Source organism: Excalfactoria chinensis, chromosome 2, assembly GCF_039878825.1.
Source record: "Excalfactoria chinensis isolate bCotChi1 chromosome 2, bCotChi1.hap2, whole genome shotgun sequence".
In the NCBI taxonomy this organism is placed as follows: domain Eukaryota; kingdom Metazoa; phylum Chordata; class Aves; order Galliformes; family Phasianidae; genus Excalfactoria; species Excalfactoria chinensis.
The window spans coordinates 18,064,694-18,090,068 of NC_092826.1; the positions used below are offsets into that span (position 1 = coordinate 18,064,694).

At 38.5% G+C, this 25,375-nt stretch overlaps 1 protein-coding gene across 2 annotated transcripts in view; it reads right to left on the minus strand.

Moving 5' to 3' along the window:
• Positions 1 to 794: 794 nt before the first annotated feature.
• ZFPM2 (zinc finger protein, FOG family member 2) overlaps positions 795 to 25,375 on the minus strand; it is a 305,433-nt gene continuing 280,852 nt past the window's right edge. For both annotated transcript variants that reach the window (XM_072329719.1, XM_072329720.1), the window contains 3 exons: positions 11,267 to 11,473; positions 6,906 to 7,130; positions 795 to 4,278 (listed from right to left, as the gene is read on the minus strand). In XM_072329719.1, coding sequence (XP_072185820.1) covers positions 1,787 to 4,278; positions 6,906 to 7,130; positions 11,267 to 11,473 — 2,924 coding nt within the window. In that variant the 3' untranslated portion in view covers positions 795 to 1,786. The remainder of the gene's footprint in view (positions 4,279 to 6,905; positions 7,131 to 11,266; positions 11,474 to 25,375) is intronic.

Sequence of the window (25,375 nt, forward strand, 5' to 3'; positions counted from 1 at the left end):
CTGTATTTGTTTTGAACTTTTAAAAATGGGACCATTCAACCAAATGGTTGTGAAGAGAGAAAACCAGGTATACTCTGTGTTTTGAGAGCAATTGGACTTGCAAGGGGGAAGAACATAATACATCATGACTGTCTTTAAGTTATTTCTGCAACAAATCAGGTACCCTCAACACTTCCTGAACAGAAATGTTCATAGTAATGATTTTCCCTTTTGGCACCACTTTTCAGCTGGGTACTCCCTTCAGCCCTGATATTCTCCTTCACTTTCTCATGGTGTAGACATATCCTAGAGTTTAGTGATTGTAAATTGTACCACCTGTGGCTTTCAGACTGAGTGCATCTAAAAGCTTTGTCTGTACATATGAATATTTTAGAATCAGCTCAATGCAGATGTATCTGTATGTAATCATTTGGTTCTTTAAACCAATTTTGTATGATGAAGATTTGAAAATAATGTTTGCCAGCAAAAGGCCAAAATGTACCATCTTAAATACTGTGAGGTCTTAGATATACTGCTATGATATTTTCTAATAAATGTTTAATTGATAATTCTCTATTTTATTTTATGATTGGTCTATTTTACTCTGCTTGAGTTTGTAAATCTTTAGTAAGACTTATTATCCAACATATTTGATACATTGAAAATGGGACTATGTTAATCTATTCCTAAGAGATTATTTACAGTTTGTGAGCTCTGAATCCTTCTCTTTTAAAAAGAGAACAAAACAACAACAAAAACATAAAAAAAAAAAAGAATAAATAAAAAAAAGAAATTTGAAGAAATTACTGCCAAACATCTCCAATGATCTGGAATTTTATTCCATCCATATACATGCATAGTAACAACATTTGTTGAGAAATTATTTCTATCAGAAGTAGAACATTATCTTTGTGATCACCAGTTGCAGTATTGCTACTCTTATATTTAAATATATCTTATATATGAATTAGATTCATAATTGCAGCATTGAGTTTAGGGTTTTGTTTTAGAATGTGCCTTTCAAGAGATAAAACTGATTGGTATGACCTCATTACTTACAATACTGCTTCCAGTAATTTTGTTCATTCTTTATAAAGTATTGCATTTAACAGCAAAGGTTTAAAAATTGAGACAGAGATGCATCAGCGAAAGAAAATACAAGTACTATACAAGAAAAGAATTGCCATCTTCATTTAACGTACGTTTCAGATTAAGAAAGTGGACAGAAACATACTGCTACATACAAATGCAAAGCCTAATGACTAAGGTACTGTATCTGCTAAAATATAAAGTGCAAACCGAGCCCAATTGTTCAAAAAATTGAAATTTTAAGGCGAACTTTACAGCATAGTTGAAACTTCTTTGCAAGTTATATTTTAGCATATACATACATATCTGCAACAGCATATAAGAAAAAAAAAATCAGGATACACAAGTGCTTTTGAAGCTATTTCTAAAATGCTTTTCTGTATTGTTTGTGACTATTTTCTTTAAAATCTACTATACAGTGCAAACCATATGTGCTACACGATAACTATACAATAACATTACAAATGACTTTAATATAAAGTTTTTAAATAAAAAATAACATAACTACAGCTATGAATACTGCTGGTAAAATAAATAAATATTTTTGAAAATGGCACCAATAATACACTTTACTAATGGACTGTAATGAAATTACACCTTTAAGTCTTCAACTCAGCAATAGTGAAACCTCCTGATTGTCCAGATGTAATTCAAACAGCTTTCTTTAGACTGTATGGAACAATATGCTAAACACAGGTACCAAAGGTGACCAATTGTTTCATTTGACATGTTCTGCTGCATGTGACGAGCAGTAAAACTTCTTATGAGTTATAAAGTTTGAAAGATTGTTGAACTGGATGTCACACAGTCGGCAATACTTTCCACTGCTTGGGGCCTGGCTAGACCCATTCACTCCTTTAGCTATACTAGATAACTGTTCTTCTGCTGTAGGAACTGCTGGAGAGACATTTTCATTTGCAGTTAAGGGATTCTCAGAGATCCAAGAAGGAGACTTGTGCCCATCTTCATGGGAAGGATTCTGGGAAATGTTCTCCTGTTGTGGGTTTGCTGCAGGTCTTTCCTCCTGTTTCAGTCCCCCATTAACTATTACCATGCCTCTGTTTTTTGGCAATAGTGGAAGAGACTCTTTCTTCTGCACAGCACAGCCATTTGAAGGAGCCTGACCTTTAGGAGATTCACTTTCTGTATTTGTGCTTTGATCTAAATCAGTATTATGAATGATGAGAGAACCAGAAATGTAATCGCTTGGCTTTATTCCATAGTATGGAGAAAGCTGATCTGCTCCTTTAGCTTTCTTTATTGCTCCAGGGTAAAGGCATTGTGGAAGAAACAAATGTTTGTTTTCTTCTTTTGTAGCAATAAGCTGGGCTGCTTCACTAAAGACTTTCAGTCCTTGAAGAGTTGCTAAGTGTGTGGAAAATAAGTTTCCATTAGGAGAGGGCTGTTTTGAGTTTCCATTTTTCTCACATTTGATTATGCTTCTTTCATAACTGACATCTGGGCTGTTTCTTTCACTTTCTGGGTTTTGAAACACCTTACTGTCAAGCTGTCCCAGGTCATTACGCTGATGGGCAGTGACAGGGCAAAAATTCTGCTTATGAGCCAGGTAGTTCTCCACCTTGTTAAAACTGATCTTGCATACTGTGCACTCATGGTAGTCCAGCAGCCTTTTGGGAGAGGTCGATGTCCTCTCTGACTGGGGTAAGCATTTTTTACTGAGATCTATCGGCACATCCATCTCCAAGCAAGATACAGTAGAGTGGGGAGTATCACCCTTTGAAACTGGAACACACTTGTTGATAGACAGTGATGTTTCCAGATGCTTTGACACTATTCCTGGAAATATATCACATCGTGGATGGTAACATTCTCCAAGGCTCTCTGTTGACTCTTGAGTAGATGTACAAGGATTGCCAAGATTAGTCACTTCTAAAAATCTCTGTTGAACTAGTGGTGGCCTTTGCTCTTGCTCTGGCAGACACATCTCATACATCTTCCTTCGCTTCCGTGTACGCATTGTTCTCTGCATGGCAGGCACTTTGTTGGAAGCCGACCTCTTCAGTGGGGGATCGTGGCGTGTGGCACAGTAATACTGCTTGTGGACCATGTACGTTTCATGTCTGCTGAAAGTAATATTACATGCTTCACATGTAGTCTTATTAGGATCACTTTCTCCTTCTACTAAAGGATTATTGGGATTCTTCACATCTGAAGGTTTTCCATTTATCTTCTCATCGCCATTGCTTGCAGCCGATAGCTTCTTAGCTTGTGCTGTAAAGTCTTTGTCATGACCTTTATTGTTTGGCCCAATCAAATCTAAAACATTTGAAGAGTTTATGCAAGATGTCTGCAGAAGCTGATTCTCTGGATCTGATGCGTGAGGAGCTGTATTCAGGATGCTTATAGAGCTCTGACCATTACTGGGACTTACAGCTTCTGGCATTTTCTCTGGAACACTGGAAAAGTCTGGTGACTTTGCCATCTGCTGCCATCGACTACTGCAGTAATGCTTTTTGTGTACCAAGTAGTTGTCCAAATTATTGAATGTTATGTTACACTCAAAACATGTAGCCCCTTTGGGCATCAGAGGACTGTAAATTACTGGAGGATAATTGCTGCTTCCATGCCTCAGCCGTCGGTGGACAAGTTCAGACATTTTGGCTAATATTTCTGAAGCCTGAGGAACCACAGTGATGTCCTGGGGAAAAGCAAATTGTGAAAGAAAAGGTCCCATTGGGAAAGAAGGAGCAATATTAGGCTGAACTGGCGATGAGGCAAGTCTAGGACTAGACGGTTCAGATTTTATTTTAGTATATGAAAAACTTTGCTTATTTGTTGCAGGTTGGGTTTCTGGCCTCTGGTTTGGAAGAAAAAGTGGGCCCTTTTTTTCACATTTATCAAGTTCTGTATCAGAACTTGCATCTTTAGTCTGCATGGTCTTTTGGCCCTGGGGAACATCATTTCTGCTTAACAGGTCCGTTGCTGGCTGTAAACCTTCTTCATTTCCACTTGGAGAGTGTTCAATGTCACTTTCTCTCTGAATTTTGTTGCCAGAGACATGTAATTCTTGGTGCTGCAGTAGCTCCCTCTGAGTTTGGAAGCCGAAATGGCAGTGATTGCATCGGAAGGCAGCTTGAGTAAGATGCGAGAACAGGTGCTGATGAAAGTTAATCACAGAGTCTGCAGTGTAAGTACAAACTGTGCATTTCAGGCTAGCACCGGGAGGGAGAAATTCCTCCATTTTCACTCCTATAGAAAAGATAAATGAAATACAAGTTAAAATGACCATTTTCCCCTTCAGAAAGTAAACAGGAAAATCACTTGCACAGAAGGTACAAACATGGTGATAACAACTAATTTTCTTCTGATAGGAATCTTGCATAATTATTAGTCACTCTGAAAATACTTGAATTGGTTCAGAATTTATTTCCTCAGACAGATGGAGGACATTTCCAGACTTATACTCTGCTGTGGAGAGCCTTAGTGTCTGTGTGCACTCAGCAGAGATGAAGGGAAAGAACAAACAAGGGAAAGGATAAAAATAGACAAGACTTATTGTAAATGAAAAGGTCTTCAAAATTACAGTTCAAACTGAGAAGACATAACGTTCCCCATAAACAGTCACTGGATATTCTGAATGCCCAGAAAGTACATCAAGGTCAGGAAAATCAGGGTGGTTATATAGCATTTTTGAGGTTCAGTCCTCAAACTTAGAATGGCTGAAAATCAGACAGAGTAGAAGTTTGAGTATTACTGATGCTCAACTTTTTGCTTACACAAATTGGGTATGGTGTGGGAACAGGATAGAGAGCTATGCTCATTGGAAAGAACTAATGAAAGTGAAATGAAACATGGATATTTGTTCTGTGTACACATACAAGCACATGCCTTGCTGTGGAATTATATAACACTGTAAGAACACTGTGGTTCAATCTGTGTGAAGTCATTCTGTCAGACCTACTAGCATCAGTGACTCTCACATCTGTGAGATACACTCAGAATTTGAAATAATCTGGGCCTCCTAGGACTTAACTGAGCAGAGGAGATACACAGAACTTTAATTAGCGCTTGTTCCCTGTGAAATACTTTTTCACCAGGAGGACATAAGAAGCTTTAGCTCCTCCACTGCAGAATGATAGTGCTTCATATGCTTCCAAGCTACGTAATGCAATCATCGTGAAGTATCTCTACAGACCTTCCACTTCAGTGGGACCAGTTACAGAAGCTGAAGCAAACCCATCAGAATTCCTCTCTGTATGAGGAGAAGTCAACTTGTTCACAACAAAAACTATTTGTTTTTTGTTATTAGGCTGTAAGACTCTGGTCTATGTTCACTCACTCTTGTTGAAATTGTTCCACTGCTCACTGAGCACTGAAATGTTTGCTAGGCAAGAGAGAAACAGCAACAGCCTAATATTCAAAGTTAAGATCTAGAAGCACGAGAAGACCTGACCTCTAAAAGAATGGTTGTTATTTGTGTTGTCTACATCAGGAAGTTTTTCACTCTTCTAATCCTATTCTTAGAGATACCAAACTCCTCCAAGGCACTAAAGCAAAAGCCAAAACATGATCTGGGACTCTGACTTCTATGTGATTATCCACTGATTAGCAACTCTGAATATCAGATTTTGTGTCTCTTGAGCTAAACTTTCAGGTTAAATACTAATTTACATACAGTGGGACAGAGTTGAGGTGGTATGGTAATTTATCTAACTTCTGTAAACTGAAAAATACCTTCTAAAATCCCCTAGGCATTTCTTTTCTAATAAGGAAATCATAATTTGAGAAGGATCTCTATGATATCTCTAGAGAAAAAAAAAGCTAAAAAGCCACAACTAATGATGCCTTCCAGATTTGTAATTGCTGCCCAAGTATCATTTTTCATCTCTCTAAGTCCATACAGCAGACTTCCACTTCTCCATGAGTTCTACTACTGAAGCTGAGCCAGGACTTCTTCTGTGAATAAAGCATGTATTACCATCACTTGTATTTCACATATTTAACAGGACAATTGTAATGCTCTGTTGGGCCCATGTTTCTGTCCAGACACACCTCTGTACACAAGAAAAGCAAGATACCCAATCCTGACATTGAAGTCTCTCTTATTTACAGATTTTTTTTTGTGCAAATTGAAACTCCAAAGCAAAATGTTCTGCAGATTCGAAGCTTGCAGTCCCAGACCTAATTCAAAACAAATTCAAGCAACACAGTCAAAGGACCTTCAGGGAGATAAGACTCCTGCTGAGTCCCAGATTTTTAATCTCAAGAATTTAGTAGTCCTACTTTTCATTAATCTAGTATTATCATTTCAGCAACATGGAGAAAGAAAATAATATCCCCATTTTGCATTTGTATGGAGGAAAATAAATATTTTTATGAAATAAGAAAGTGTTTATGAAATAAATGCTGTGAGAAAAGCATACAAAGAGTTGCTAATCTTACTCCATAAAGCCTCTTGCCTTGAAATCAGAAGCCTACTATAGGACCCCAAGGTCTTATTTCATAAGGAATGTGGTATTGCCTCTCTCAATTCAAAAGAGGGTAGGTAAAGACTGAGATCTAGGAGATTCACATTTGGTGAAAGAAATCCTGAAGTAATCGATCAATTCACTCAGAAAACAAGCATCAGCAGTCTAACTGTTTTGGATTCCTGAGCTTACCTTTGCTAGTAAAGAAATGCTACCTGTGTGTGTGCATATACACATTAAGAGCTGGACAGCATGTAAAAGAGGATTAGTATGACAGGGAAATTACACCTGAGAGAATTGTTGGGTGCAGAATATAGGTGGAGATACTTTGATCAACTGCATATTTATAGGGAGTAATTCTACAAATAGGTTAATCTAGGAGGTGATACAGCAAAATATGGCACTTACCACTGTGAGAATTTAGGTGCATTTCCAGAGCTCTTGCGTTAGAAAAACTTTTGGTGCACTGTGGAAAGGGGCAGACACTGGATATCTGTTGAGTGTTATCTTCACTCTCCTCTGACAGCTGAGGCCCCTCTCTTTGTCTCCCACTGCAGTAGTACATAAGGTGGGCCTGCAGATTCCGCTCACTTCGATACCAAATGCCGCAGGATTTACAAGGGAATATGTCCTCTGCAAGCAAATACAACCAGGTGCAGGTTAGCCACGGCGCATGCAGTGCCAGCCAATTAACACAGCAGGATTAATTTGCTTCCCCACTAAAGACATGCTTATTTAATAAAATACTTAAAACAGAGCCACTAGTTTATTAAAATGTCAGTTGCTGGATGTGGAAGACAATAGTTTCTTTTAAAATATAAATTTAATAATAATTAATATTAACTAAGCTAGATGTTTTGGGCACTTAATTATTTAAAAGTGTAGTTGTATAATGTGAATATTCAGTACCGATTCAAAAATAAGCTGTATTTCCTATACTTCATCACTCAACATGTGATTTCTGTTAATCATGCTTTTTGTGTGAGCCTATATAAGTCAGCCTAGAAATTTTTGAGTGCTAATTGGAAAAGAATGAATGCTATTACAATGTTTATTCATTTATTGCTGTAAAATCCTGTTGCTTTGATGACCTAGAGGCCAGACTAGATTAAGTTTCTTTTAGGTCCTGAAACATTTAATGTAGTGTTATACTAAACAGAATGTTTATTTTCTGGGTTCTTGTTATTAAAGCTAGAAGTTAAAATTCCCAATGTATTTTTTCCTCTTATTGTTGATAAACTGTAACTGTTCCAGTTCTGCAATTCAAAAGAGTTATTTGCTGAGAATAATGCAGTTTCTCATTCTCTTTTATCCTGAAGTGCCAGCATCCTCTCTGAGGGGAAGACAATAGAGAGGTTGCACAGAGTGCTTCCCAGCAGCAGAGGGAGTAGATAGGTTGATCATGCACTGGAGGCTACATACTTTATTCACATGAAGAGTGATAAAGAATGCTGTGTATTTACACAAAACTGACAGACATATAGTTGTTAATATCCTGTCAGAAGGGTACCCACACAGAATATTTTGTGTATTTGTCTGTAAAAGATAAAAGACCTGTTTCATCTTTACAAAAGCTTAACTAGTTATCCTATCAGTAAGAACAAGGGAGAAATCCTACCCTTTTAGGGTATATCTATACTAATGAAGCAAAGAGAGACAGGGTCCAGCCTGGAGCACTGGTGCTTCTTTTTTATATTGTTAAAACATGAGGATGGTTCCTACCATAGTTTTGGCTTAAGTCAATTAACGTTTTCCCATTCCTGGATGCAGTTTGGGAGTTACCATAAGCCATGCATTACTCCCTGCAGCAGTTCTGGATGATGCATCTCTCTTGTTTTTGGGAATAGGAGAGGATAAAAGTATGAGTATGGCCAGACTGTGCCACATGACCAACTGCAGTCAACATCAAAATAGAGCCATTTTGGTCAACATCAAAACTCTCACTATTATCTCTCCCACAAAAAGCTACCTGTGATTTTGATTTAGCCTTAAAGAGCAGTTGGCTGCTCTGAAAATTCCTACTTTCCTTGACACTTCCACCTTCGAAAGTTTTGACCTTGATCTACTAAAACACAGGGAGCTAATGATGTAGTTCACTATCGTGTTTAATTTCAAGTATTGAAAATACTGCTCTGTTCCAGTTCTTTTGGGCAGACAAAGTTGAAGACGCCAACCAATGAAATGAATGAGTCCTTTTTTTTGTTAAATCTCTGCAAAAGCAGCCAAAAATTACTTTGCCCAGTTTGATTCTCTGATTGCAACTGTTAATGCTTACCTATTTCTATCCTCATGAATTTCTGTAAAGTATTTTCACCACTACTGATTTCTACTTTTCCATCTTCCACTGAATAACTGTGACTTTAAGGCACAACCACTTAACGGAGCTGTTAGTATTTAACATACAACTGTTAAAACATTACTGATACACCTCACAGCATTTGAAATGTCCATCTCATGTGAAGGCTGACATTCCACCATTTGTTTTTGGCTTCAAATAGTTAAAACAAGTTGAATCACTGAGGCTTCCTTAGAACAGAAAGTCCTAAACTCAAAATTAGCAAATTCTGATTACTAGCAAGAATGTCCACTTTGAATTAATTTGACTGGATTCCATCAAAGAATTGAGCTTTCTGATTATCTTAAAGAATTTGTCTCCAACTATCTTTATTTCCTGTGAGTGAAATTCCAGAGAGAATACCATACAGGAAAAGGATCTAATGCTATTGCTTCCCAGAAGCAATGAAAAATAGAAGGTCACTCTGACTTAATGTTTAAATTCTTCAAAAGCAAAATATTTCAATTTGTTTCATGAGATACTTTCAAAATATTTCATTAGATCAGTTCAGAAGACAAAACATTCAAGTTCGAGCTGAACAAGCCTAGGTGATATTCTGAATTTTAAACAGGAAATTTTAAGAAACGTTTAAAAAGAAAAGAACATGATAGAATTCCACAACATTCACTTTTTTTTTTTTTTTATGGAAATTGGTTTTTGTTTAGAGATCTGAAAATAGAATCTCAGATGCCTCACTGCAGAACTAGTTGTGCATTCAGCATAATGTTGAACCTATGCCTGACTTGAGACTTAGTGAAGAAACTGAATTTCATCATCTCAGCGTGGAAATGTGAAAACACAGCCTGGTCAGAGGAAGAGGCAGAGGCAGAAAGTTCTGAACAGAGATATTTACTTGCTTTAGAGCTATAGGAGTTAAGTCTACTGAGGTTACCATGAGTTACTGCTGAGCATGCATGGCAAGAGCTGATCCACAATAAATGTACATAGATTCCTCCCAGCAGCAGAGGTAGCAATCATCAGTGTTGCTTTCCAGGGCTCTGTAGAAGGCAGTAAGGGCAACAAAGGTGCTTACAGAAGTTCAGTGCTGTAGAAAGCTGTAGAAAGCACCATTCCAAAGCCCCACTGAGCCTTGTGTGAATTTGCACAAAATCATATCCTCATTTCCAGCACTGCAAATGAGTCTTTGCCCTCTGCACTACATAACTCCTTCCCTGGTGGTTCCCCTGCAGCTCTTGGCTATAAACAATGTTAATTTGTTGGTCCATCAAAAGGGCTCCTAACACCTCCTTTTGGAAGGATCCTGTACAATGTCAATTATTCTGTGAATAGAGATATTATCTAACATCAGCCACATTCCTAGGGTAAAAATGAACATCTCTGCCTAAAGTGATTGAATTTGTTGCCAACTCAGTCTCTGAAAGGGAAGACTCAGATGGCTCAAAAGATGCCACCACAGATATTTTGTTTAGTCCCATCTGAGAATCTTGAAGAAGGGGTGACTTCTCAAGACAGTACTGTTCAGTGTGAACCTGAGTGGCAAAGCATGCATCTGTAGGACTCAGGATCACTCACATTTGAAATACTGTGTTCAGTAGTTCACTGTCTCTAATCACAGTACTTGCAAAGCACAGGAAGCACAGGAAAGTGTTATGATACAGGGTCTACATGGACAGACTTAAAGAAAAATAACTGAAAGCTACATGCAATAGGTCTAAATGATTATTGGTGGGGATTATGTTAACACTTAATGTTTAAAAAGCACTTGGTGAGGAGCAGGAGGCACAAAGGCTATAGAAAAGTAAAAAGCAGTAATAAGGAGAAGTTAAATAAATGAAATTTAATAACCAGAACTTCCAAGCTGAACTGTGCCAGCTCAGGAACTCACTCATTGTGTGCTAATGTATCTCCTCTGTTAAGACAGCACTTAATTACATACTATGTTTTGTCCATGATACGGTCAGTTAATGTCCAGAGGACTTAAAAACATTCTTGGGTAGCAACACTGAACAAAGATACCACAATAAATCAGGGATGCTGTAAGTAATGATGGCTGTTGGATTTTGAAACTGGAAAGACCTATTCCAATCCATTGATTATAGTGAATTATGCTGCAATAGTAAGCAACAAGCTGACTAGAGAAGCCAAGGCTGGACTTTGAGAGTTACCAGGCCTATCTTATCTGCTTTTTAAACAGTTTCTCATTCTGCCACCTCTGAGAACAGATCACAGGACTGTCATACGAGGGCAGGTCAGATACTCTAGGTGAGCTCAGCTGCCAAAGAACTTTTCTTCTTCCTTTTGTGTCTGTGAGTGCATCTGAGATGATGCAGGATCCAACACAGGCTTTGGGCTGTGTGTCTGAAGTTATGTGGTTTCTATGGTCTTGAATTCACTGTTATTGTATTAGTTCTTCATGTATTCTTTAAAATACTGCTCTTTTTAAACAAAGCCAGAAATAACATTCAACACTTACTGTTCACAATAGCTGTAGGCAAAATAGATGCCATTGCAGCCTGTTGAGGGAGTAATTGTATTGAGTCAAGTAGGCGGGCAGGATACATCCCTTCTGTGAGAGACATCTGACTAGCAGCTTGCAGCCTTGAGTCAAAATCCACAACAAAGGCAATCAGCTCTTCACCCTCTGAGATGGCCTTGGTTGTGGTACACCAGAGCTGCCCTCCTACAGGAAACATAAAAGAAGAAAGATTTAATTGATGGTATCAGATTCCAGAACATAAAACACCACTGCCATATCTTTTCGTGTTGTTTTTGTTGTTGTTGTTCCCCCTTAATATTGAAGGTTTGTATAATAGAAAGAGGCAAACAAACTTAAATTTACCATCTTCCTTTGAGATTTTTCAATGTAAAAGAAAAGCAATTTTGGGATACTTTTCCTGATGATTTGCAGCATGATTATGCATTTCAGCATTATAAAAATCAAGGTGAAAATGTATCTTATATGGCACTATTCTGCTTACATGGCACATTACTTTTCAACAAATATCCTGTGTATTTTGTTATAACTTTCATTTTGTTTTGCTTTGACTATCAAATCACAGCATAATACAACCAAAAAGCTGCAAGAAAGACATCAGATTTCCTCTTAAGGGTGTTCTTCCCTTCCCTTATGCTTGCCACCATCTTTCACTAAAAAAATCTTCCCTTATGTAATATTCCTCGTAACATGACTGCTTTATCTTTGCTTACACTGACTGAACTTCCTGAAAAGAAGATATGCCAAAGATCTGTTTCATAAAGGCTTATTCAAATAAAGGTTTGTTTAAAAGGGGAGGGAGGTGGAAGAACTTTCATCAGACAGTAAGATACACCATAGTTCTGTGCTGCAAATGTCACGTGTAGTGCATTAAAGGGAAAATTAACTATGCGAGTACATCTACTAATGTATTTGAATGTGATAGTGAATGCTCATTTATTTAACATGTTTAGACAGGCAAAGCACTTATATTGTGTTATCTACACTCTCAGGCCTAGATACATATCCAATACAGTTATGCCTGAAATAATGTTGCATACTTTATATGTTATAAAGCTTTTTTTTTCCTCAGGTTTTGTATATATAGAAAAAGCTATATGTTGTATTCATTAGGCAAGCAAAAACTGTACTCGTTTTGATAAGTAATATTGCTCTGTTTATCTTTCGGCATAACTGCCTTTTCAACTGCACTTCATTTTTTTTCCCCTCAAAGAGATTATAGTTTTAAAACAACTTGTTGCAAAAATCTGGTAGGGGAGATAACAACAGTGCATGATATGCCACAGCTAAATGGAAGAATTAGGACATTGTTTTAGAGAAATCTTGGACAATTAATTAAACCAGTCTATTAGCTTTCAAAGATGAGCAAACAAAACACCATCAGTGACAGTGTGTTTCAGTGGAAAAGTAAAGCTAGGCTTCCAGAGCTCAAAGTGGTGTAAAAGTTTCAAAGCAGAAAAGTGTCTTTGTATTCACTCTTTGGTGATACTGCAGTTGGAGATGGCTCCAAAGTCTATACGAAATTTACTGTCATGGGACCAAAGCATCTTGTTCACTACCATCCAAAAATTACAGCATTAAATGGTGCAAATCCGAGTAATTTCCTCTAGAGAATATAAAGATGAAGTGTGAAGATAAATGTCTACAGATGCAGAATTCTAATGACCAAACTGGAATTCAAACTTCTGAAAAGTGCAGTCTGACTCATTGTCTCATACACGTGAGGAGTAAATCTACAGAAGCCTTTGGAGTTAAACTGTTATAAAACCTGCTCAAGGGAGAACCAGGCTCATTTCCTAAGGCATACTTAACTAGACTCTCAGATAAAGAACATGATACACACTGCAATTTCAGAACCCAAAACTGGGCTTTCCCACTGCAAACAGCAGAGTTTATTTTCTAAGTGGAAAGAGGATTTCCATTACTAATACACACTTTTTCTTATAGATGCAGGATGAAATAATGAGCATGTTTGTTTATTTTATCATAGAATAAAAGCTTTTCCTACACTGTATTATTCACTGGATTCCTTAGTAAAATAAAAATGAGTCAATGCAGAAGAACCAACTGAGACTCTATCCAAGCAAACAGCTCGACGTGTCGTACCCTTGGGGGAGGGAAAAAAAAAAACAAACATGACAGTGTAGTTGATTACTGGGCCTCCAGCTGTAATCAGTCTGGATCAGACTAAAAAGCTGACTCAGTCTCCTTGTGCTGGAGCTCCTTAGGGTGTTGACTCACATCCAGCAGCAAACGAAATGGACAGCTGAGGCAGGCAGAGGGCTCTGCTGCCTTCACACAGTACCAAGGCTGTTGTACCTACAACACATACAGCCACATGGAATGGGTGACAGCTTCAGGAGCACAGCAATCTCCAGCTTAGCTTATTAAGGTAAACCAGAGCTACAGAAGTTTAATCCCACTCCTGTACTGAATATAAACCTTTGGCTCAGTGTAATTCGAATCTGAGTATTTCATTGTGGTTCTCATGATTTTCTCTCTATAGAAAATGGGGCCTTTAAGTGATCATGACATATGACTGTGCTTTCAACTATACATGATATATTGTTAAATTAGATTGTAAGATGATTTCCCAATGATGCATGCTTGCAGCAGTTCAAAATGAAGTGTATCACTTCTGTGACACCGTCTCACATGACAACCTGGTCACCAAATTGGAGAAAAATTGATTTGATGGATAAACCACTCACTGGATAAGGAATTGGCTGTATGGTCACACTCAGAGAGATGTGGTCAGAGGCTCAATGTTCAAGTGGAGGACAGTGATGAGTGGTATTCCTCAGGGATCAGTGCTGGGACCAGAGTTATTTAGCATCTTTGTAGATGACATGGACAGTGGAATCGAGTGCATCCTCAGAAAGTTTGCAGATGACACCAAACTGAGTGGTGCAGTTGACACACTAGAGGGAAGGAATGCCAACCAGAGGGGCTTGGACAGGCTTAAGAGGTGGGCCCTTGCCAGCCTTATGAAGAATTTATCATAGAAAGTTGGGAAATTAAAGAATATCATATTGTGCAAGCTAGAGCAAAAAATTACATTCCAATTGCATTGGCATAAATTCTTTATTGAATTACATCAGGCACTGAAGCAGCTATATGATACCTTCAGAGTATCTACAAAATTGAAAGGTTATTTCAGGATTCTTCATCTGCATCTTTCACAGCAAACGTTCCTGCTGCTTTGAAAAAACAAAACAAAACAAAACAAAACAAAACACACAACCTTAAATTAAAAGAATATCTTCCTATGCAAAGGAAAAAGTAAGGTCCTGATGTCCCTGAAAAACTGTGGACTTACTGTTCTTTGTAATGTTTATGATCAAGATTCTTGTGCAAACAGATCTGGTTCCTAACAGGAAGCTTATAAATCATACTCATAATTGCTGTCAAAACTGCAGTGGAGTGTACTGCAAGTTTTGATAATAAAGAATAGAGTCACAGTTCAAACTTGATTACATTTTGGAAATTCATGCTGCTCTTACAAGAATCAGTGGTCTTAAATATCTTCTTCTCCTGCCAAATTTTTCACTTGCACTTTTTATTATTTATGAAATCAGTGTCTGCACAATGTCATGCAGACCTCTGCTGATAAACTCTAATTAAGATTAAGACAAGCCTTTTGGAAAGGATCCCATCATTAGCAAACATGATAAACACAAAAATACTCCCTACTTGTCAACCAGGAGCAATTCAGTAACCTAACAGTATTATCTGTTGCTAGGCTACAGAGCTGACAAAGCTTCAATTATATCGTATGGTCATACCTATAGAATACTGTATAAGCAAAATAGATCTAATATAAAAGCATTTAACTCCATCCATGCTATCTGTAATTCATGGCTTCTTTCAGTGGTAAAAATCAGGTTAATAATTATATAGCATGCTGGAAAAATCTTGGCAATGTGTCATGTTTGCACAGTTTTTTCTAATTTATCTCTATGATTGATAGACATTTGCTTTGTAAAAATAATAAAATGCAAGCAACGGGATGCTGTAAACCACAAGCACAACTACATCTGGGCTCATCAAGATATGGAACCATACTTAGTATAAAAAATATATCATAAATTGAACCAATTAAATCATATTTAGATGCAGTAATATTCTATCTTCTGTTTACAGAATGAGGAGTACTGTGGTGAGAGATATACATGCTAATACAAAACTTTATTTTATGTAGGACGAACTCTACAGTACAATAGGAATTTGCTTTCTTAAAACAGCCCTTCATTTTTTCACCCTTCTCTGGGGATTTCTGTTAAATGAAATATACTTCTTTTATTCTATTTGCAATCAGTAATTTTCTCTGAAGATATAACTAAAGCAATGGACCTTCACCCTTTTTTGATTCTCGGAACTTTACAACACCTCCAGTGAAGTCACAGAACTCAGCACAATGAGCCTTCTGACAGCGGGTTTCATTTTTTAACAAAGTTTTTGCAGATCTTACAGAGTAACTGTGTATGGATTACTGTCTAAATAAAATAGGGTGGACTGCCCTAATACTTCTACAAGGAGGAAACAGCTTAAAAATGGATGCAAATATAAACCCTCCCAATTCACATCCCTGCTTTTAGGAAAGGTGACTTAACAAAAAGCAATTGCTAACAAGTTGCTAAAAGCAATGCTTTCATTGAGTACAGCTGTTTCGTGGAAGGAAGTGCTGGTATTTTTCCATAGATTAAAAAGAACAAAGATGATCTAAACCTATATCTAAATGCATTTCCAGTTTTCTATTCTCAGTCAGTTTTCCTTGCTGAACATTTGAGTTCAGATTTTTGACCCAGAAATAGCATACATCTTTCAAACAGGTTTAGGAAATAAATGGCAGTATCTATTAAAGCCAATCTGCAGTGTCAGTTAATTCAAAAGTACTACTTTGGCATAGAAAAATTTGTGCTTAATAGATTTGATTGTGTTGCTGCGACAACATAATAACCCATTTCCTGTCTACACATCTTTTTGCAAGAAGGGTCAAAAGACCATCAGAATTTATTTAAACAACAGACTGTGTTCCTCTTAGTGACTTCCAGCATCGTCAACTGAATTAAACTTTCCTAATGAAATATTCCAATTTTTAAAAACGATGCATTCTTAGTAATGGTAACAGGGGTTAGAGTTAATTTACTGTCTTTCCTCCTTTGTTGCACAGGTTAAGCATTGAAGGAGAATTAGCACTCCACAATGGGATGGGATCTTCATATTTGGGTTCTGCTTGCTACTCACTCATGGGGTTGGGACTACTCAGCATAATGAATGCCATTTTGGTGCAGCACAACTTACTGGGCAGATCTCATTTCTGACATGAACAAAGTACATATATCTATATGTAGACACATTGTTTAACAAAAAATTAGAATTAATTCAAATCCAATACTGTTGAAATTTTTGACAGTAGAGAGGTACAAGGAAAAGAACTTATAAATTATGTGTGCCCCTTCTTTGAAAAATGCTTTGGAGGTTTCTTTGTGCATTGGCAAATACAGTAGGAATATGAGGTATTGTGTGGATCCTCCTGCACAGCACCTGATAAAAGAATAAAGAGCTGTGACATATTCTTAAAACAATAGAGGAATTAAAGAGAAACAATGGGCCAGCTGCTTCATTAATACAATCAAAAGAGAGCCCAGCACAGAGGAGTCCAGATAATTAAGCACTACTCTTTAAGACCTTTTTTTTTTTTTTTTTTCCTAAAATAAAATTGCTAAATATTTATTAACTACTTCATAGTTGTTAGATAGATCTATGTACTTGTTTATTTAGGTTGATTAATGCCTTTTCAGGATTCTACAACATGCTAACTCATGGTTCATACTAGTTTTTGAATAAAATAATGTAAGAATAAGTGATATGGATCTGTAGCATATACAGCAATAAATCAAAAGCATTTTGTGAACAGTCTTTCTAGTTGCTAAATAATTCTTCACATTTTTCACTGGCGTACACAAAATACATACTTTGCACAGCACTTTTTGCCATTCATGTATTTTAATGCCAGGGTTCCAAACACGTCTCAAAAAAGTGTCTCAAAAAACATCCCTGCAAATTCAGAATTCCTAAACTCTTAAAAACATGGTTTCAGTGCTATACTGAGATTAATGAGATGATTTGCCAGCATCTTCTACCATTTTTCTTTACTTACTGATCAAAAAGAATGCCAGAAGATACTTGACCTTTAATTTTAACAACCCACTGCATATTATAATCCAGAAGTGCACTGACTGCAAAAATGTAAAATCTATACAATTAAACCAGTACGGTAGACAAACAAGAGTAGGTGCCATTTTTGCTATTTTTTATTTCAGCATGGAATATGGAGCCTACTTCATTTTTCACTCAGTGAACTAACTGCAAAATAAAAGAACTCCGAGAATGATATTTCTCAGAACAGAAGAATAGTCTGCTTAAAGGCACTTGCCAAACTGAAGGCAGCTCTAAAATCCCTGCATTTTGAGATATAAAATGTCTGACCAGAAACAGAGAAGAAAAATACTTCCTAAGAATATAGCTCTTACTCTTGTCCCTGAGTCAGTTTGAGCATGGAGCCTGGCTTCAGCTTAGTAATGCGCTGCTAGGTTCAGTGTTTTTATCCAAATAGATGACTTTATAATCAAACCTGCCTGTGATTTACATATATATATGTTATAGTTAAATCCATCAGATAGCTGGAAAAGATATAAAAGAGAATTCTAAAGGAACTTGTCAGTCCTATCAGAATGAACTCCCAAACCTGGCATGCTCTGTGCCAGTTTAAGTGGTAGATTTTCCCTTGTTGCAGTGTGTCTACGGCTGCCATCCCAATCTATATTCCAGTAGCTCTCTAATTAACGCTGCCAAAAGCTTGATTCTCAAATGAAGTACACTGCTCCAAGAGCAGGGAGTATAACGAAAACTGAGATGTGACCTCTTATTTTTCCACTGTTGCCCGGTTGCTTTTTGTTAGAGGATTTCTATTTGTTTCCTCCAATTAAATGTCCGGGCGTAACACACAACAGAGTCCTATTAGGTAAAGAAGCAAAATAGATTAGTCTTCTGAAAATATTCACAGGAAAATAACGTGGTAATTTTATTTGCCATTTTCCCCCTTGATAGAGCTGTCACAGCTTATTTACCACAGGGGGAGACAGTTAAACCCATATCCTTAGAAGTTCTATGCATTTAAGAGGCTTATATATCTCTTCTGGGACCTTCGTTCAAATCCTGGGCTAATCAGAGTGAATACATATCTTTCTATTAGATGGCTCTAAAAAAGTCTTAGGTGATATCAGTTCCTGGTGGACGACAGTCCACGGTGTAAAACTATTAAATGTTTGGCACAACTGGCAATACTTATGGAATGAAACTGAAAAGGGTAATATCCTCCCACATCACAAGAAGTTAAGTCTGCTGCTGAGAGGTTGAAATTAAATAGGCTGCCACAAATGCTAAACCTGTTATACTTCTTTAATCAGCATAAACTCAAACAAGGAAGTTGAAGTTCTTTCACAAGTTTAGTTATTTCTTCCTTTCTTAACTTGTTCAAATTCCTCTGTTTCAATTTTTTTTTTTTTTTTTTTTCATTTTAATTGAGATCTCATTTGAGAATTATTTCACAATTTATCCTTAAGGAAGTTTGAAAAAAATCAACCCAATAAACCCTTGTTGGTGTTGTTGCACACATCACTACAGCGAAGGCGCCAGGACTTAGTATAGCAGCAAGCTCATCTCACCTTTTGCTTTTTAAAGGGTTGGTGAATGGGCGCTCCACAAAGAGCTTCCCAGGAGACATTCCCAGGTGGCACCCACTGCCCCTGTAGCTTTTGTGGATGCACTGGGTTTGAGAGGGAGAAAAAAACACTGATTGCTTAAACAACCTGACCAAAGTGAAGCTGTGCTTTGGAGACGCGCATTCCTACAGTCCCTGCTTCCTGAACAGCACAGCTGTAAGGTGACCTTTTTGTAGCCTTACAAACCCAATCACGGCTGTGGATTGTCTTTTCAGAGTTATTTTGTGAGCATGGAGTGTATAAAAACCGAGCTGATTAAATGGGACAATAGACAGGCTTTAATGGTGCCTCTTTCGTACAGAGAAAACAGAGCATGCTACATCTTATCCATGGATTTTCTGTGTCTTGCACCTGTGACTACAGGGCTCATTTCTTGCTCCTGGGCAAATTGAGAGTGAATGGCACAGCTACCTGAGTGGGAGAAAGGATTATACAGAGGGAGCTGGATTGATAGGTTGCATTTGTAAGGGAAATAAACACATTAAACAGAAGGACAGATGGAATGGAAAAACAAAGTAAAAAATAAATATCAGCTATGAGACCTGTTACTGTTTCAGTACAGGGGTCCCATTCCAGAAGAAACTTCAGACTATGAGTGATATAGAAACAAAAGCTGTCTTTAAAAACAAACAGAAAATTGAACATCTATTGTGTATGCTGTAACCGTGAGAAAACAAGTGCTATTATTGCTGGCTATCTCATTAGCAACTGGCTCCTGTGTTGAGGTTCAGGAACTGATTTACCTCAGTTCCAACAACCACAGAAGCAAAGTAGAATTTCACTGATTTAAAAAAAATATATAAAAATAATAATAATAAAAAATCTTCCTTTTACTTAAGCCATTAGAACATTTTACACTGTCTGTGCTGAAAACATGACTGTGTGACAAATCAGTGGACCTCTTACTAAGCAAACAAGTAAGCAAAAAGCATTAAAATAATTTTCATGATAAACGTATTCCAGAATGTGAAACTCATATAAGAATCTAGCCCCCTTCGCTTCTTCTATTAGAAACAAACAAACAAACAAACAAATATATACATATATATATACTACTAAAAAAAAAAAAAAAAGAAGTAGAGATTATGTGTTATAAAAATAAGTTTTGTTGGTTAGCTTGTTGCAATAAATGTACGACAGCTGCTCGGAAAGTAATACCTCCTATTTAATGATGCTGGCCCACAACGTCAAAGATGGATGCTGGTGGTACAGCAGTAGAGGCTGAACCTTTCTTACCAGCATTGCAGTATGTTGATGATGCCATGATGGCAGCCGAGGGGCAGACTGACAAAATGGCGCCTGACATGGGAGTGGATATGAAACAAAAAGTGTGACATTGAATTCCTCCATATGGAAAAAATCATTTAGTCACCAACTGACATTCATCGACACTCGCTGAATTTTTCTGGAGGTCAAAGAGTGGATGTGAACAAAGTGAAGACTGGGCAACATTTCCCCAGCAACGATGCTGTTGTAGCAGTTGTGAATCAATGGCTCATCCCTGCTGCTGCAGACTGTTACAAGCACAGCATGCAGGCTCTTGTTTATCACTGGCCAAAATACACAGCTAATGTTAACTGTGTTGAAAAACTGTTTTGTAACTGAGAAATCCCTGTATCAAATAGCATTATCTTGCTCTTTGTATCTACTATTGTTTACATGGAAATAAATAGGAGGCATTACTTTTGGAATGACTTGCATAGTAAGAAGAGCTGAAAACTTGTGGCAAACAAAGGCATTTATATCATCCACACCACGTACAAAGCCTAGAGGAAATAAACATGTTAAACCATTGTCTGCATATGACTCAGTTCATCTAATAAGAGGTGTAGTTAACATCAGAAAACAAATCTTGTAATGGTAACAGCAAGACCAAGCTACTTGTGGTCAAAATTGAAACAACAAGATTAGAAACGAGGAAATAGTTAAGATTCTTGCTATATGCAATAACAGGGATTAGCAATTAAAGAGGATTCCGTACTTTCAGACACATTTAATAAGAAATATCAGTTTACCAAGCATCATACAGGTGCACAGGAGATGCCATTCTGCCTGCCTGCCTGGTCAGCATGATTTCTAAATGGCCAGGAAAGAAGTGACTGTATACCCAAAGGCAAGCTGTCAAAATTCAGGCTGCAGCTGATAAACTGATTACAAAGCTGCTTAAGACTTTGCTTGTAAACAAAAGCATTTATCAACTAATAATTTGCAATAAACTGATGTAACTCCCAGCTGAGCCCCAAACTGTTATTGTCTTTACCATCTGCCTATTAAAATACCATTCTTCATCACCAAGCAGGAGCAGAAGGGAGAAAATCTCCAGCAACTACATAACTTGCATGCTTATAAATAATCTGTGAGCATTTCACACTTTCATTATAATTGCCAGGTTTCGTATACTTCATTTTCCTTTTTGAGAGGCAAAGAGGTGCTGTAAAGTGGCAGAAAAGAAATTAATAAATACAGCCTGGTACATGAAAAAATTATGTAAGTTCATCATACTCTGCAGTTTCTTAATTTTTTCTCTTTTTGCCACTCCACAGGAATATCATGATGGAAGCCCCCTCAAGCACAACTTTGCAGATTAAACTCTCAATTTCTTTTCAACTTGTCAGTTTTCATTACCTTTCTTTCTTATGCATTCACTTCTTACAGATGCTTCAATGGGAAGCCAGCTAAAGCATGCTGGCTCCCTGGGGGGACCTGCCAGAGTCTACAGGACTCTACAAGGTGACCCTTAGGAGTAGTTTGCCTATCTCTTCGAGAGACTTTGAAAATTGACTTTGCATGCTCTTATTTTCCAAGTATTGACACTCACAGTCCTGAGAAAGGTTGTAGAGTTTAGAACAGGCTCAAAACCAACCAATTCAGATGCTCTAACGCTGATACACCTCGAAGGAAAAATCATATTGTGAAATGCCTAAAACACTCATGTGAGTGAGGGGGAGAAATCAGAACTGATACCATGCAGAGAACGGCGGCCCCTCAAGATGTGTCTGCATTAAAAATTGAATTTAACAGACAATCACACTGTCATTTAGTGCAATGCACCCAACCAAATACTTCTCCAGTCTGCACTCTCAGCCATCCACTGGTCTAAATGCAAGGCTGTGACCAGTTTACCATTTACTCCTTCATTAGAAAATGCACAGATGCTTCAAATGTAGCTTGTTTTTTCATTGACTTTCCATATTCAGGCTAAAATGTTCTATTTAGCAGATGGGAAACTTTTCACATGTACAGAAATAAATTGATTCCTACCTATTGATTATTAACCCATTAATTTTATAGAAATGCAAGAAATTAAAGGATGATCCTGTCATCCATGTTCACACAAACTGTTCCATTTCCTTCAAAACCAATCATCCTCTGCCTCGTCTTTGTCTGACCCTTTGTTACTGCTATTGTTGCCTGCAGAACACCAGCCAAGTCCAAAGAATTAAAAAGAAACAAAGCAAAATGGAGGAAACAAAACAAAACAAAACAAAATCAAGGCTGTTTGGGATCTGCGGATTTAATTATTTAAGATATATTCCACTGAAGCCAATTATGCTTATAAACTGAAGGGTATTTTTTATATTTAAATTATCACATATACAAATGCTATGTTTGCCAAACTGGGTTTCCACGCTGTTGGTTTGTATGTGGTCAGTAGCTGGACAGGATACAAACGTGCTGTAACCCAGGCTGGATGTGGCTCTGGGCAGACTGGTCTGGTAGTTGGTGACCCTGTCACTGGCACGGGAGTTGAAACTGGATGATCATTGTGGTCCTATTCAACCCAGGCTATTCTATGACTCTATGATTCTATGGTTGAAACAGAGGGAGAAGTGAACAACACTGAATGGATAAAGGAAGCGCACAAGAGGATGAAACACTGAACATGGAAATCTCCATTTTTCTAAAGGTTGTAAAGAATAAATTTTGTTAAACTCTGTGACATCGTGATGAAAGATGCCTTTCAAAGCTCTGGTTTAAAATCACTGTCAGTCATTTAAGAAGCACAAACTTTAATTTAAATGGGTAGGAATACAAACAGCACTCGTTGCATGAGTTACGGCATGAAGTGGAAAGGTTCACTGTTTTAAAGAGAAACGTCTTCACAAAAAGTGGTGATGCAAAAGAATAAAACCAGGAGCTCAAATATGACCAAGACAAACTTCTTAATTTCTAGAGTTCACCAAAATGAAGTGAAGCTAAAATAGCACTGCCACTGAAACACCACCTACAGTACTGAGAACAACGACTGGCACTTCTCAGTTGCCATAATAAAACTTGCATTAATACATTTGAACATAGGACTGATACTGTGAGAGATGTTTTATCAGAAAGTGTGGCAGATTTAATACCGTGTGAATACTGTTTGGCTCAACTCATTTGCAAGCCAGTTTTGTGCCTTTATTAATTTTTATCATTAATGACCAGTGAATCAAGTCCTGAACGGCACTCATGCTCTGCACACGAACTCATTGCTGTACTGAAACCCGGCGCACACCCTCCAGCCTGCAGCACCAGCCCCTGGGCCTCCCAGCGCCCTTCAGGCGCCCCGCCCCGCTCCGCAGCGCCCCTACCGGCCGCTCCCGGCACGGCCGTCTCCACCGCCCGCCGGCAGATGGCGCTGCCGCCCCGCCGCCGCCGGGCCGGGGGAGGGGCGGGGCTGTTATTTATTTAATTTTACACAAGGCTGAGCACGGCGCGGCGCCCGACCGCTGATAAGGCGGGCGGCTCTCGGGAAGTTTGGATTAAACGCTCTCGCCAGCCTCTCCACGCGCTCCCCTCGTGCCCGGCACATTCCCGACGATCGGGCGGAGTGTCGTTCCCTGTCGCGACAGAGCGGGAGGTTTTCTTTTCCGTGTCCGAGAGGTGCCCTGGGGGCCGCTCAGCGCCACGGGCTGACCGCAGCCCCCAGGCGGACGTGCTACATGCAAACAAAACGTTCGGACGTGGAACCGGCTCGTTTACGGAGCACATTCGTTGTCGCGACCTCTAGAAAGCAGAATGTGATGGGCGCTGAAGCCTTCGTGAAAGTGAATGTGGGGCAGACCGTGCGGCTGTGCCACACGTCCATCACACGCTGCCATGGTAGCCTGTGCCGGTGTGGTGACAGTGAGGCCACTGTGCCCTGACCGGCCTTCCAGATCCATGTCTGGAATGTTCCTAGAAGCAAAAGCACACAGAGCCCCGTAATGCAGACTGACGTCTGTCTGCCCCTCGCTACCAGAATATTTTCATCAAAATCTTCCTTTGCTTACTTAAAACCAAGCAGGCACTTATTTCTGCTTAAACTGCTCTGGTACGAAACCGGATAGTTAAAAGCTGCTACTAAGTCAGGAAATATCCAACACCCACCAGCCACTACATAATATTTCTGTTGCTGAGCAAAACAGCATTCCACCGAGTGTGACTCCCACTGAAGCAAACGGGAATCGTGATGTCAAAACTTTGTGGAAACCCCTGAACACTTATCTCTGCCTCATGAGAATGATGAAGAAATTCAAAGTCAGGGAGGCAGTGATCCCAGAAGAATGGTCTGCCTTTTGGAAAAGCAAGGATTACACCCCGAGGTGAAGTTTGGCTAGCCTCAGAGTGCTGGCATGAACCCCTGTGTCCAGCTGGCCCTCTCTGACAACCACAGAAAGTCTTAAGAGGAATGGCATGAGGCTATGTGAAAGAAAGAGGTCACAGAGATTAAAGAAAAGTTCCATTAAATGTTTGGGGTGCCCCTGGGAATAGAAGATTTCGACAAAGCAGAATGGAAGAACTGGCAGCAATTACCTATAAAGCCTTGCAGTCTGTCTGGCAATCCACCCTGCTGTTAAGGCTTTTCTCATGATCAGACCTCCTCCCCACTAACAGACTCATCTCTCCACTTCCCTGACCGGTCTTACTGGACACTAAATGTTATCTTCCTCTGCTCTTCCTTTTTAACCATGGCGAAGTATAATGAACAACTTGGAATCTCTCTGGGGTTTGGAAAGCAAATGCAATCTGGCACGATGGAAACACACAGTTCATCATTGCCTAACCTACATATAACTCAGACCAAAACACGGTCTCTTGAATGCTAGCCAGTTTACAAGCAGTGAAGCTCACAGTATCCACAACCAGTTGGAGATGTTTCACTCTCTCTTATCTTTTTGTTCTGCTAAAAGTTAGCACTCACGTGGACAGCCATCTGCATCTACGACTCAGAGTCACTGATATACTCCATTACTCTTTCAGTTAGCCTGCTCTTTCCTGGTCCTGAGGAGATGATCCCATGCTATCCTATCTCAAAAAATGTGCCCTCATACTTCTTTTA